This window comes from Aspergillus vadensis (genome assembly GCF_003184925.1).
Source record: "Aspergillus vadensis CBS 113365 unplaced genomic scaffold BO88scaffold_37, whole genome shotgun sequence".
Classification (NCBI taxonomy): Eukaryota; Fungi; Ascomycota; class Eurotiomycetes; order Eurotiales; family Aspergillaceae; genus Aspergillus; species Aspergillus vadensis.
The window spans coordinates 120,427-135,826 of record NW_020292075.1 but is presented as its reverse complement, the minus strand read 5'-3'; the positions used below and the strand labels follow the sequence as shown (position 1 = coordinate 135,826).

At 34.4% G+C, this 15,400-nt stretch overlaps 2 protein-coding genes across 2 annotated transcripts; one reads left to right on the top strand and one right to left on the bottom strand.

Moving 5' to 3' along the window:
* Positions 1-4,879: 4,879 nt before the first annotated feature.
* On the top strand, positions 4,880-6,948 carry BO88DRAFT_439225 (putative galactose transporter; the record flags this gene model as incomplete). Its single annotated transcript, XM_025709708.1, has 7 exons — positions 4,880-5,017; positions 5,080-5,136; positions 5,212-5,238; positions 5,410-5,494; positions 5,550-5,675; positions 5,729-6,163; positions 6,227-6,948. 7 exons carry the CDS (start codon positions 4,880-4,882, stop codon positions 6,946-6,948), a joined length of 1,590 nt encoding a protein of 529 aa, XP_025557496.1.
* A 3,015-nt stretch (positions 6,949-9,963) lies between these two features.
* On the bottom strand, positions 9,964-11,101 carry BO88DRAFT_475876 (proline racemase family protein). Its single transcript, XM_025711900.1, has one exon. The coding sequence runs from the start codon at positions 11,047-11,049 to the stop codon at positions 10,012-10,014; it is 1,038 nt and encodes a 345-aa protein (XP_025557495.1). The 5' UTR covers positions 11,050-11,101; the 3' UTR covers positions 9,964-10,011.
* Positions 11,102-15,400: the final 4,299 nt, after the last annotated feature.

The following is a 15,400-nucleotide window of genomic DNA, read 5'->3' as shown; positions in this document are numbered from 1 at the left end:
GATTTTATAAAATAGTTTACTATTTATAATAACTGACTTTGTTACCAGAAATAGAATAAATAATAGTTACATTATATTATACTAGATAAAGTAAACAGATTATTAGAAATACTTTATAATATGCATAGCTAGTTCTCGACCAGGATCATGCTAGGGAGGATAATCAGTAAAATCTATTAATCTAGCTAATATAAAAATATCAAAGAATACTATTAATTATATTATATTTATTAAATAATAAGGCTAAAACTATTATCCTTATTATTTATTAAAGTAAATATACTTAAACTGATAATACTTTAGAAATTAGATTACATTAGGCCATTCTTCCCGCTGATATATTAAAGAAATAATTATATTATTATTAAAGTAGATTACTTCAGTCAGTTTATAGTTATAGAGGCAGTTCCAAAGGTTATAATAAAATAAAATTATAATTTTATATAATAATAAATAATAGCCTATTTTAGTTAATTCTTAATAATTTATATAGATAATAATTTATATTTCACTGGAAAAGGGTTCTGATCTCGAATTTAGCAGTAATAGATTAAATATATATTAGTACTGATAACAGTCCCGTGGTTAGTAAGACTAGTTGAGTAAATAATTAATCTAATTATTAAGAAATTATAGATAATAATTTTTAAAAGTTCTATTAATACTTGGAACAAGTACTTAGTGACTGTAATTTATATTATTAATATAAGAATTATACAGCTAAGCAGCTTTATACCAGTAGAAATATTATTAGAATTCTAGTTAAGATTAAAATTACTATTTTCTAAAGACTAGATTATTCAGTATTTTATTAAATAATACTGGCATAATCTCTGACAGCTGGTAATTATATTAAAAACTGTATCAAGAATAATATTCTTAGATAAGATTTATAAATCAGCTGTAGCAGAATAAAACCTGTATCAGAGTAATTAAAAAGATACTATAGAATATTAGATAAAAGATTTAATATTAGTATAATATATAATAATTAAAAAAAATAAAGGAAGAAAACTAGATATTTATTAATTAGAATTTTTTAAAATTAATAAAGTTTTAAGATATAAATACTCTATTATTCTATCAGAAATAAGAACTAATCTAATATTAGATTGATATTATATTAACTATCTGAAGCTGTTCCTGGCAGGGAAAAAAAAAGTATTATTAGAAATAAAAAAATTAACAGTAAAGAATCAAGAATATCAGAAAAGTATTAATTTACTAAGAAAGTAAGATTATAAAATAAAATAATAATAAATAAGAACTGAAATTATTATTTAGATCTTTTATTATTTTATTTAAGTTCCTTATTTTATTATTTTCTATTATTAATTAGATTTTACTTTTTATTAATATTTTTATTAATTTATTTTCTTTATTACAGAAGCAGTTGATACTTCTTATTTTACAATTTCTTATTACTACCACAATGTCGGATGCTGAAGAAGGACTGAGTGAGCAGTTATATAAAAAAATAAATAAGATTCTTAAATAATTTCTAGTCTTATTTAATAATTTAATTTTATTTAATAAAAAATCTAATTATAAGAACCTACTATCTTTTATTAATTTATTTAAAGAAAACAGTCCTGATCCAACTGGAGATAATAAAGGAAAGAAGTATAAACTAGAAAGTATTTTATAATTTAAAACTAAGTAAAATAAAGAGCTGGAATAAGATATTAATTTAAATAATTTAATAAATAATATAATAGATATTAATTTAAATATAGTTCTTATAGAAGAGTAACTACTAGTAGTAATTTATTAAAATTAAAATATCTGGAAGAGGTATATAAATTATTTCTAGAAATTTATAAATTATATTTAAATAAAGTATTACCCTTTAATCTTTAAAGAAAATAAAAAGAAAGAATTATTATTATTATAATATATTATCAGTAACTTAGTTTTAAAGTAAAAGGTAGCTTACAACCACCAATACTATTTTAATAAAGTTATATAATATAGCAGCAGTTATCTAAGAGCTGTCCCTACTTATAATATTATTTATAATTATAATAATAAGTTCATTACTATCAGAGGGACTCCAGAGTATGAAATCTATAAATTTAAATAAATTATTAAGAATAAGATAATATTTAATACTTTGACTTAAAATCTTTATAATATAAAGAGTCAGGAGAAAGCGGAAGGATATAATTATATAAAAAAAAATTTAATTATAAAAGAATAATATAAAACAATACTTAAGAGACTAGCTATAAAATAAAACTAGTATTTAAAAAAGATTACTGATATGAAGATCTATATAGATACTGAGAAGTTAGAGTTAAATTATTATATTAAAAAATTAGAGAATTAAATTTATATTATATAACTAGTACTGGTAACTGTCTAAAATATCATGACAGAGCTGTAAGAGTATATTATTATTCTAGAAAAACAGTTAGTATAATATCTGTAAGTAATTATTATTATATCTTATAAGATTAAAGAACCAAACTCAGAAAAAGAAGATAATTTAAATTTATTAAGTTATATAAAAAAGTAAGATAGCTTAAATTTATAAAATTATACAATTTTAGGACTGGATATTATATTTAACTGATAGAAAATTATATTTTATATTTTAATATTATATTCTTATTTTTTTTGATATTTATTCCTTTCAGTGATTAGTTAGTCAATCTATTAAAGAATTAGAAGAGGGGGATACTGTCAGATATTTATCTTATTATATAAGCAGGAAGTGCCTGCCATTCCTGGCAGGATAATAGTAATAAAAAAAGTAGAGATTCTTACTAATCTCCTCCTCTACGATTTCTAGTTAGTTTTATTTCTAGTGTAATCAGTTATGTTGAATACAAGCAGTTCTTTATCGTTTCGTTCAAATAGTTAAACAGTAGTAAGTAATGGTAGTTCCATCCGTTGGTTTGTTTCCAACTCTAGCCATGGTCTTCCTTCCACAACTAGAAAGATTAAGCTTGAACAATGTCTCCTGACCAGCAACCGGAGATAATTCAACAGCTGCAAGACTCCGTCAACCCAAACAGGGAAATGACCCATCAAAGCTGCGCGGGAATAAGCGCTGGGCGGTCGGGTTGCATCAACAGATCAATTAACCTTTTAGAACGAACGGAGTAGTATAAACATATGCAAGCGATGTGCGGCATGGGATTTTTAAAGGGGGGATAGGTAACTCAGCTTTATCTTGTCTCGCCTAGTTCGTCCATCGTCGGTACAGAGTAGCAGGGGAGACAAAGGGCGGCTAATAAAATGCCTTTTCGCAGCAGCGAGGTGACGGGGTTAATAAGAATCAAATGCACAGCCACAGCCACCGTTAAGGCCACAGCAACGCGGCTTCCTTATTTTCATGCATCCCTAGGAGCTGTTCCTTGGTGACGAAGAAATGAAATATCATCCCACGACGCTTGAGTTTTGGATACGAGGGTCATTCGAGGAGCCTTTCTAGGAAGGACCCTAGATACCACACCTTAGCGTTCTTGTAACCTTCATGATATATTTAGGCTAGCTTCTTTTTTCTCCTCCAGCGTTACTGAGATATATGAAGGCACAGACCCCAAGCGTGGACTCGCGGCATTAGACAAATTCACCTCAGGTCGCTGGCTCTGGGATGAAAAACAGCAACTTGCTTCCCGATATGTTAGGTTCGATCTCTCCACACTTTTACAAATAGCTTCCTCTGCCGTTGGATCAAAGTCATGCACTCAAGTATTGAAGATATCGGAGGGCCATTACAACAGGGTCTTCTAAATAACCATGGACAATGGACACGACATTATAGCGAAGCTCCCAAACCCCAATGCAGGAAGGCCACATTTCACGACAGCTAGTGAGGTTGCAACTATGGATTTTGTCTGATGACTGCCAAATTAATTTCCGACTTCGAATGTTGGGCGTGCGTTCCCGCTCAAGGCCTTGTAGAAAGAGCGCTCCATCTACGGTGGGCTTGAGCACTGCTCGTCTCTATTCTCCCTCCCCGGAGAAAAAGTAGGGTCGTGCCATCACTGTCAGTACATTTTGGATCACACCACTACATCGTCGGGTTAACTAGTAACAACATCTGACTCCCATATGTCAATCAAACAAGTCATCAATCGAACAACACCTGGCTGCTCCCCAGCGTACCCCGCTCCCTGCTTGCAGTTTATTTTATGTCGCAAGTTTTGCCCTCCAGGGTCAAAAAGACAGTGTGGTGAGGTAGTGCCAGGCAGTGGCCGGACCGCTCCATCATCCTCACTAGTACTGCGCCGGTGGGGCGGCTGTGGTGAGTGATGCCGATCCCACGCCTAAATTTCCGCAACAGGTTAGTGCAGAATGTAACAGCCCATTTCCCCAAAGACCTCCAGAGAGACTTTGGGGAATCTGTGGAGGCGGATACGGGGATACACCATACTGTGAGTCCTGAAAAATTGCCGAAGTCGGTCTGCCGGATGAAGCCTGTGTGCTATGCCGGCCCACGCCGATCAAAGGTAATAAAGTCCTACTGCGACCCGAAACACCCGTTACCCTCTCACTATTGCATATCAGTGGATTTGGACTATAATCGTGATGTTACTAGTATGATACTCCAACTACAAAGTTCGTCACCTTGCATAGAACATATCCTAGGTATTGTAACCTGATGTGGTACTGTAATGGCACTGGCCGTTAAAAATGACCGACAGACAAGCCAGCAGATGGAGGTCGTGCCAAGAGGTTTTCGGAACCTGAATGTGGCCAAACAGGTACTCGCGCAGTTACTCCGGCTATTTCGCTCGAAACAGGCAAGCTTGACCCCTCAAAGATGACGCAGTGGGGCTCGGGGCGTGGGGTATATGATTCCAAGATCCGTGCCACGTTTAAAAGGTAGTCAGTACGTGAGCCGGTCCATGAGAAACATCCATTCAAGATGAGACGCACATCAGTCACCGGCCTTGCTGAAGTGACCGGGACTTCTACTGGTGTAGGGGGTCTGGTGTCTAACAGAAAATGTTTGGGATTAGCCTTGTTCGCATCTCTGGGTGGTGTGCTCTATGGCTACAACCAGGTAGGTTCATGTCATGTTAATCCGCTTCGAATTGCACGTTTACTTAATATCATTTTATCAAGGGGGTTTTTAGCCAGGTCCAAGTGATGGCTGACTTCGAACACCGTTTCGCTAGTACTGTGAGTTTCCAATGGAGTCTGGACTCAGTACCAGAACCCTCAGCTCATCTTCTTCTTAGCTCAACAATTCGACAGCCAAAGGCCTTCTCACCGGAATTCTGGGTACGTGAAGTGAGGATGGATTAACCATTATCGGATAGGTAACAGCGTCTGCGTCTAGAACTGGGAGCAATGCTCGGAGCTTTGAGCAGCAGTCCCCTCGCGGATAAGTATTCAAGGAAGGCAGGTACCCCCAAAGCCAAGCATTCACAAGCAGCCGCTAATACCTAATAGCGCTCCATCTCGGCCTGGTGTATCGTCTTCATGCTAGGTGTCGCCCTCCAGGTAGGCGCGACCAATGACGTTGCCTATATTTACTGTAGGAAGAAGCATATACCATCGAACTGGCTTGACCTACTGACACGAATTCCTAGCAAGTCGTTGGTTTGCTGGGATGGGTGTTGGTGGACTCTCCGTCATTGTACTCACGTTCAATGCTGAACTTGCACCTCCATCTGTCAGAGGCACTCTGGCAGGGCTGCAACAAGTAGCTATTTGCTGTGGGTGATGATGAAACTAATTTAGTCATGGTCATTCCGCTAATAGTCACAAGTGGGTATTATGGTATCGTACTGGATCGGTTACGGCACGAATTATATCGGTGGAACTACCTACCCACAACAGCCCAGTGCAGCTTGGAGAATCCCACTTGCACTCCAGCTGGTGCCAGCGATTGTCCTTTGCATCGGTTCCTGGTTCCTTCCATATTCACCGCGATGGCTCATGCTCGTGGGCAGGGAACAGGAGAGCCTTGCTGTCCTCGCTCGCCTCCGAAACCAAAATACGAGCTCACCAGAAGTTCAGTATGAGTACTTGTCACTCAAGGTTGGCGCCTATGCAGACAGAGAAACGTCTCGGCTGCGCTATGGAACTGAAACGAAAACCTGGCGCACTGAGGTGCTCGAATATAAACGGATCTTCACAACGAAGTTATTGCTACACCGGGTTGGCCTCGGTGCTGGCGTTCAAGCCTTTGGCCAGTGGTCAGGTAAGCATGGAGCCTTTGAATTCACCGTGGGGTTTAGTGTCAGTACAATGCTTACTCCAACAGGAATCAATGCAATCATCTACTACGCTCCCACTGTTTTCGCACAAGTCGGCCTATCGGGTGGGAGTATTGGGTTACTTGCTACTGGAGTTGTGGGTATTCTGATGTTTGTTTTCACCATCCCAGGTACGCTTATGGTAGACAAGGTTGGTCGAAAGCCAATGCTAGCCTGGAGTTTGGTGAACATGGGTATTGCCCATGCCATTGTTGCCGCACTCATTGCTACTTACGGAAGTGATTTTGCGGAACACAAAAGTGCCGGCAACGCTGCAATTTTCTTCATTTACTGGATTGTGGTCAATTACTCGTTGCCTTACGGACCTGTCGGCTGGATCGTCACCGCGGAGTCATCATCGCTTGAAATACGTGCCAAAGGAGTCTCTATTGGATCTGCGGTGAACTGGATTATGAACTTTGCTGTGGCACAGGTCACGCCTGTTATGATCACAAACATTGGCTATAAGACCTTCATAGTATTCTTCTGCTATTGTGCCCTCGGCCTGGTCCGGGTATACTTTGTTCTGCCAGAATTGAAAGGGCTATCGCTCGAGGAGATTGACGCCGTTTTCGCGGATGAGATCAGCACAGAGGATCGTCTTCGTCGAGAGCGTATTGCGGACGAGCTCGGCATCCATAACGTGGCGAATGCGGCAGCAAATGGCGCCATTCCAGGTTATCATGGTTTCTTGTCCTCTAAGCAAGATATTGAAATGGTCGAGAACTAGGTGCGTTAAAGCTCCTTAGCAAAACATAGTCACTGAAGGTCGCCAGTTGATGCCGAAAAATGATCCGTTTAGCCTACACTACCTCATCTGTGTCTCGGGTCTTATTAATGTATCATATAATACTAGGTATATAACGCAATCCATCGGATGACTCAAGATCTTTCCTCCTAAATGGTGTCATAGGAGACTTTCTTGAGCGTTCTTTGACAGTATTATGAAAGATATGTTCCCTGTATGGGTATGTATTTTCATCCCTTGTTCATTTCCTGTGACCTTCTAGTGTATATATGCTCTTCTTAAATCATTCTTGTCTCACATATGAAGTGCATTTAGCAGCCTAATATTTAATACCGTTTGTCTCGGCTGACCTGAGTCTTACTTATCTATTCCAAAATCGAATGAAACCTCGAGTATACCACAGGTTAAATCATAGTCCATTATGAATAAAGACATGCAGATATCAAGCACTATCCCCGCTTGCATTCACCTTGGAGACAGAAGTTATTGTTCCCACAATCACGGTTCGAGCTGCATTCCCATGGTCCTTTTTCAACTTTGCGACAAATTCCATTGTCACAATTGGCAGAGGCGCAATCGACAACAGATGAGCACTTGCCACCATTTTGGACATATCTTCGCACACCACACTTATTGTCGTAGCACATCTGGCCCCCAGGACACACTGTTGATGCATCGCAAAAGGCATCTTCCCCAAACTCTTTACAGATGCCAGAAGAGCAATTGCTAGACCCACACTCTTTATCAGACAAGCACGTTTCGCCATAGCCCCTAAGCCTCATGCACTTCTCGTTATCACAGCGCGAGAGCTGGTTCTTGCAGTTCTTTACAACGGTACATTTTTCTCCTTCGCCGGCCTGGCGACATTGCCATCAAAGCATAGCATAGGAGCAGTGCAATCTTTGTCGGCACTGCATTTTCCTATACTTTGGCACTTTCCTTCGCTGCAGGCTAGTCCAGCTTCACATTGGACGTCGTAGTAGGCGCAGGCTTGTCCAAGCTTTAGGGGGCCCGATATAGTGTGACAAGCCCCTCTATGCAGAGACTCGACAAGAGCGGTTTAGGGCAGTCGACTGCGCTTTTGCATGTGCCACCTTTTACTGTACATGCTTTTTCTATGCCCCACGGAACACACACTTGAGTCCTGCAGGGCAGTCTGTCTCTTTGTTGCAGCGGGCAGTTGGAGCTTTCTTCTCTCTCTTGAAGGAGTTTGCTGAACCAAGCATTCCAATGTCCGATCCTGCATTGTTCTTGCTACCAGCAGTTGCATTTAGGGCTTTTCTATCCTAATATTTTGTTCGGTAAGCAAAAGGGTTGCTGAGGCGAAAGATAGAACTACGGTATTCTCAGGGAACTCACAATGACTTGTGTATGAAACTCCTGGGCAAGGGCAATACCAGCGAGGATGAGAATGATAAAAGATCCCCTCATAATGTAAGGTCTCTTCTTTACTCGCTGATTGTTGTATATATATTCTCGTAGAAAGATAGATACACTAAGAAGATAATATTCGCGGTTCGGGATAGACGGGGATCTTATATAAATTTAGTTGTTGACAGTTGTCTGTAACAAACCTCTTACCAAAATGAAATAAGTACTAGTTGATTACTATGCATACATTATTGAATAATACTTCTTCACAAGTTAGTGAGTAGCACATTAGTTCACAGTAAATCAGTTATCTGAATGAAAACAATCGCCAAGTATTAGTGTTTGTGTTATAAAGAAAGTTATAAAAAAAAAGAAAATTGTTTACTAGTGGGCTACTAGTAGCCACTACTAGCAAGACAAAAGTAGAATTCACTAATATCCAATATATTGAAGTCTATATCTGTATTTAGGTGTATTACCCAGCGGCAGGTATTAGCCTTCGCATTATAATCAGTTCTTAACAAAAAAAGCAAACTATCTACTAGTAGCTGATAGTAAGTACTAGCATAACAATAATAAGCTTACTGGCATGGAAAATAATCGAATATCTATGTCTGTACTCATTATGTCTTAGACAATCTAGTAGGTACTCTGTAAACCCTGCGGATCTTTGATACTATCAGAAAGCGCTGGTAGAATGTCTTGCGGTTGGTAAACCAACATTCTATGATTGATCGCCCTGGTCAGATAAAAAATATATATAAAACTTATAATATGGATTTTCAATAAGATAAAGAAAATAATAAATGTATCTGACTATTATATTTAATCTAGCCTTAAACTAGCAGAAAAAGGAGAATAATATTATGAAATGAATCTTTATATTATAAGTAACTCAGTTAGTCAATTTTATTATTCCTAGTGAATTAATTATTATATATATAAATCCTGAAGTTTTTGAGATCCCTATTTAAATATCAGCTATTCCTTCTTAATTTACAGGTGATGTACCCTTGGAACCAGGGGACAACCCCTAACAATAACTGCACATTAATTAGTAATTTATACAGAGTCTTTACAGAAAAAATATGTGGATAATAATATTTCTTAAATTACTGTATCATCATTCAAAGAGGTATTATTAAGATCAATTATTTATCAATCTTATTTTCTAGCTAGTAATAATAACTAGCACCCAGCAGCCAGCAGTCCAGTAGCTTCCGCATTAGACCTTTATAGATAATACTAGAAATCTGAATATAACTAGATTAGACTACTAGAGAGAAATATATAAATTATTAATATTATTAATAATATACTGCAGCACTGCTCATATCATATTTAAGCAGCTAATATTAAGATAAAGCAGTATTTATAAATAGAATTCGATATAAGATTGTTTTTCAATTCAGCTGGTAGATCTGTTCTAAAAGAAAAGTAATGAAAGATTTATTATTATTATATACTTTTTTATTCAACATTTTGTACCTGTTTTACTGTATTAACCTGTCTAGGTTTAACCGGCTACGTAAAACTAGAAAGACTAGATAAAAAAAATAGATTTATTAACTACAGACCTTGCTTTACTCTATATATTAATATTATATAGATTCATTGTGGTACTACTATAATGATTATCTCTAAAAGACTATGAAGTTCATAACTTAAGAAAAGCTAGTCCGAAAGGCTTGGCCATTGATCACCCAGTCTATAACCTTCTTGAAATGGATCCGTCGAGTCAAGAACGACCTGTTTAAATGCCGTTATCCAAGCCCGACCTTTCACGGTCGGCAGAACAGCAGGGTAGTCCCCTACTTTGGAAACACCCCGTATGCGGCTGATGAATTCCGTCCCAATAATGCTCCTATGTTTGAAAATCTCTCCTTCTTTGATCTCACCCCTCGCATGCATGACTGCTAATCTGGCACATGTTCCTGTTCCACAGGGACTGCGGTCAAATCGCCCAGGTGTCACAACTACTGCATTGGTAGCAACTTTAGACCCATCTTTGTCGGTTTGGAGTAGATCTGTGAACTCAAGGACACTAAATCCTGTAATGTCGGGGTTCTCGGGGTGAACAGGGGTGTAGACAGCTTCGGTCGCACGTTTAATTCGCTCTGCGATATCAATCAATTCGCGAGAATGTTGTTGGTCGATAGACAAGCCAAGTGAAGATGTTTCCACAAGTAGGTACATCATCCCTCCATACGCAATATCGACGGAGATCTGACCCAAACCCGGGACTTGCACTTTGAAATCGAGCTCAAGAACAAAAGCAGGAACATTGTCAAATTCAACGCTTTTACATTTGCCAGCTTCGCACTCCGCAGTAACTGTAACCAGTCCTGCAGCCGTATCTAAAGTCACCTGAGTAACAGGTTCTTTCATTGGGATCATGCCGGTCTCCAATAGGACAGTTGTAGTGCACATTGTGTTTGATCCAGACATAGGCGCATATTCGTTACTTTCCATGATCAGAAAGCCGGCATCAGCGCGGGGGTCGCAAGGGGGGAGAATGACATTCACATTCATTGGAGCCCTGCCCCGGGGTTCATTGAGAAGCAGCTGGCGTAAGCTATCGTTTTTTTGAAAATATTGAAGTTTTTCGAACATTGTCTTTCCCGGCACATCAAGAACCCCACCAATGAGTACATCGCCTACCTCCCCTTCCGCATGGCAGCCGACAATATTGATTGAGCGCGAGAATGGCATTGTTGAGGCAAAGCTGAGAATGGAACCTTCTCACAAGGGACTTCAAAGTTTGTGGCGTGTTGCAGATGAACAAGTCAGAGCAATGCAGTCTTGGGATGTTTCAAATACTTCAGTGAAGTGTTGAAGAAATTGAGTGAGACATAAATACCTCTCACTTCGCAACTGCGTGACAAGATCAACGCAACCTATAAATAAAATTAATTCCACCGGAAGGCCTTTCTCCAGTATTGGTTACGTGCGACTCGTTCCAAAAATGCCGAAGAAATGATAGTAAAGATAAGAGTAGGCTATATTAACTCGAATAATAATGGCTAGATCCGGAGTAACCCTCGGAATATGCTTCCTTTCGGGGAGAAGCGACCAGGTTGACTGAGAACCGGGCCTACCCCGCAGATAAGAGTCTTACGCAGTCCAGTCTATTTATCTACTTAGGTCAGCAAGGCTCTTAACTACTAACTACGTTGAAGTGGATCTACAAAGGAACACAGTATAATGTTCCTTATACTCAATCCAACCTTTCCCATTTCTCCCAATACAGCTAGATATCGTCTGAGTACTCTATCTACAAGAATAGAGTTGAAGTTCGGGATAAGAGTAGAAAAGCTTCACTTTTCTTCTGAAAATGATGATGGACCTAGTTGTATTGGGGCAAGCCCTTGTATGACTAGCGAACCCGTGTTAAAATAGCCCATATACTTTTCCTAATCAGGTATAGCCTGTACCGACGCCACATTAATATAGCGGAATCTGTTTCCTTTCTTGATCGGAACTGAATTCTTTCATTGATCTTGTTTATATACCTAGTGTTACGGACCCCTACTAGTTAAATCTTTGATATGGCAGAATTGCTAGACGGAAAAGACCAGTAAGGGCAGCATTCAGGTGAATAATAACTCTTATCTATAAACACTGCAGTTTGCTAGAATAACACCAGATGTAAGAGATTCTTCTAGGATACGGTTCCTGGTGTTTCGCGTAGACATGATTCAACGGACTATCTCACGGGTTCAAGCAACAAGGGTATAAGAGTGAATATAGTGAGATAATGTAAAGAATTAAACTTTATCGCGAATTATGAATATAGGGTTGATTTATGAAAGTAAGAGAACAGCTATAAGAGACTTAATAAATAATTTGAAAAAAAATAAAAAAAAATAATTTAATAAATTTAAAAAGATATTTTATCTAATAAAAACAATATAGTTAAGGTATGTACCCAGAACATATAATTTAAAAAATAAGAAAATAAATCTTAATATTTATAAAGACTTTTCAGATTCTAGAATATATCAGATATTAAGTATATTAATTATATTTACTTCAAAAATATAAATAAATTTGCAAAATATTCTATATTCCTTTATCAAAATTAAAAATGTTGATAAAAATTATAAGAAACCACCCCGGATACCAGAATTGGTTAATTAAAATAAATAATAAGTTAAAGAATCCAAAGATTATTAATACTATATTCATTAAAATTATTTAATTTATAAAAAAATTGGCTAAGTAAGTATAATCAGTAGATTTCTAGTAAAAATAGGTATACAAGAAACTATAATACTAAAAAAAAACTTAACAAAATATTATTGAATAATTAATGATAATGGATCTAATTACTGATAATTAATTTAATAAGAATATAGCATTTTATTAATATATTTAGAAATATATTTTAAATACTGTTATAAAGTGACAGATCGTAGTTATATATATTAATAATTCTATTATATTAAAAATTAATATTAATTTAATCATAAATAAGATTTAGATTATTTTCATAACACTATAGAATTACTAAAAAATCCTTGAATATCTAGATTATAATTTTATTTAAATAGTTATTTTTAAGCTCAAAGCTCACTGTAAGTAAAATACTAGTTTTAAATACTTATTTTATTAAAGTCAAAAGAATAGAATCATAATTATTAAATAAAAAATAAAATTTCTTATTATTTATTTTAATTACCTTTAACAGCAAGCCCGGTACGCCTTAAAGTTAACTATAAAATATTAACAAAATATTAATTAATTAATTAATAAATAAACTTATTATTATATATAATTTTTTATGCTGTTAATAATCTATAGTAATGAATATAGATTATTATTATTTAAATAAAGACTTTGCTAAGATATATTATATATTAATTAATTAATAAAGAATTTCTTTATTCAAAATAAGTATAGTTCTACTAGCATTATAATTATATATATTATATTATTTATAAATAATATATAAAATATAATATATTAATAAATAATTGTTATTTCCCCCCTAATCCTATCTCTAGATGAAATATAGATTTATATTTCAATAATTAAAGAAGCTTCTATAATAATAATATTAGTATTAGATTTTTTACTAGATATATATTATATATATAGTATTTATAATAAATAATATAGTATAAATATAGAAATTATAAAATTTATTATTTATTTTCATGATCCCTTTCACTCTGTCTAAAAATTTTTAATATTTAAAATATTATTAATCTAAGTTTAAAAATAATAAATATCAGCATTTATATCATTTTAAAATATAACTTGTACAAGGATATAATAGTTCAATTAAAGATATACTGGAATATTTATTTTTTATAATTTTCTAAAAAATAATTATTTATAAAACTAATTATGGAATTATTAACTACTAGATACTATAGAATATATAAATATATAATATAAGAATTATAAAAGATTTTATGATAAATAATATATTTTTTAAAAATATACTTATATTATTATTATAATTTTTAAAGATTTATAAAATAAAGACAAAAATTTTAATAATATTTTCTAAAAATAAATTTAATAATTATAATTAGTTTATAATGGACTAGTCACCCGTATAAATAATTAAAAAAATAAAGAATAAGAAAAACTTAATTAATATAATATTATTTTAGTTTAAATATATATTTATATAAATGTAATCTATTATGATTATATATACTAAAAATATTTAATAATAATTAGTACTTATTAGAGATATCTTTAAATTTTATTTATATATAAGATTTTGTAAAATCTAGTAATTATTATATAGAATATCTCTGATATAATAAATAATCAGGCTTTATTAAGTAATTCTTTATAAAAATTTTATAAAAATATTCTGTAATTATCACAAAAATTAATATTAATAAAATCTATAAAACTTTTTTATAAATCTTAGTAAAATACCGTCCAAAGTCTTTATATTCATAATTACTAAAAAAAAGAATTTTTCAGAAAGACTAAGTAGGCAAAATAATATAGAATATTATATTTAAATAATATAAATAATTTATAATATTTAAAATTATTTTAAATACTCAGAAGCCTTGTTAAGGCTGTAAAAAAATAATAAATATATTTATTATTATATAAAATAATTTTTAGAGAGATATACCAGCCTGGAAAAATAGTTTAAAAAATATTAATAATTTATAAATACTATATAACTAAGATAGAATCATAAATATATATATTTACTATTATTCATACTGTAAGAGTAATTTTTTAAAAAAAAATTTATTCTTACTACTATCTAAGGTGATTTTAGATTAATTAAATTAAAATAAAATATATTACTTTTTTTAACTATCTTTGAAATCAAGAAGCTTAGTCTTGTATTAATTATTATAAAAGATATAAATAATTATGATAAATAATCATTAATCTAAGTATATTTTATTTATATTAAAACTTAAAAAAGTATAACAGGTAGATCTTAATATTAAAAATAATTAAAATAATTAATTATCTTATTTTTAGCTGTTTGTTACGGACCCCTGCTAGTTAACCTACTAGTAAGGCGGACTCGCCAGGCAGAAAGCGCCGATAAGGGCAGCGCTCGGGCAAAACCAAACTGTTATTTAGTACAATCACGGATTGCCAATACGACGCCCGGAACGGCCTCGCACCACGTGACTACGGTATATGGACGAACATATGGTATACGACATACCATCGTGGTCTACAACTACCATACTGGTATACGGCAGACCCGATAGTATATGATATGGTATACGGAGGATAGGATATATAAGGACACTCGCTCATGTACTTAGTTAGTTCTGTTCTTCGTGCTCAATACTACTGTCTTTAAGTAACTATACGTTTGGAAGCTTAGCTACAGAACGCTCGTCCGCACTTACTTATAAATAGCTGCGCGGTACTATTCGGCCTTACTTCTCTTCTCTTGTCCACGACCTAGTTGTCTCCAGATAGTCATCAGTCGATACTCCCTCGACGCAGTTCGGCGGTACGTATACCAACGGGGCTAAGCTAACTGGGGCAGGGAAGCGATCCTAGGGTTTGACACTGTTCTGCGGTTAAGTATAAGAAAATCTTATATCTAACT

Bases quoted from the DNA above. Each gene is read 5' to 3' on its own strand.
- BO88DRAFT_475876 (XM_025711900.1), bottom strand. From the start codon at position 11,049: ATGCCATTCTCGCGCTCAATCAATATTGTCGGCTGCCATGCGGAAGGG.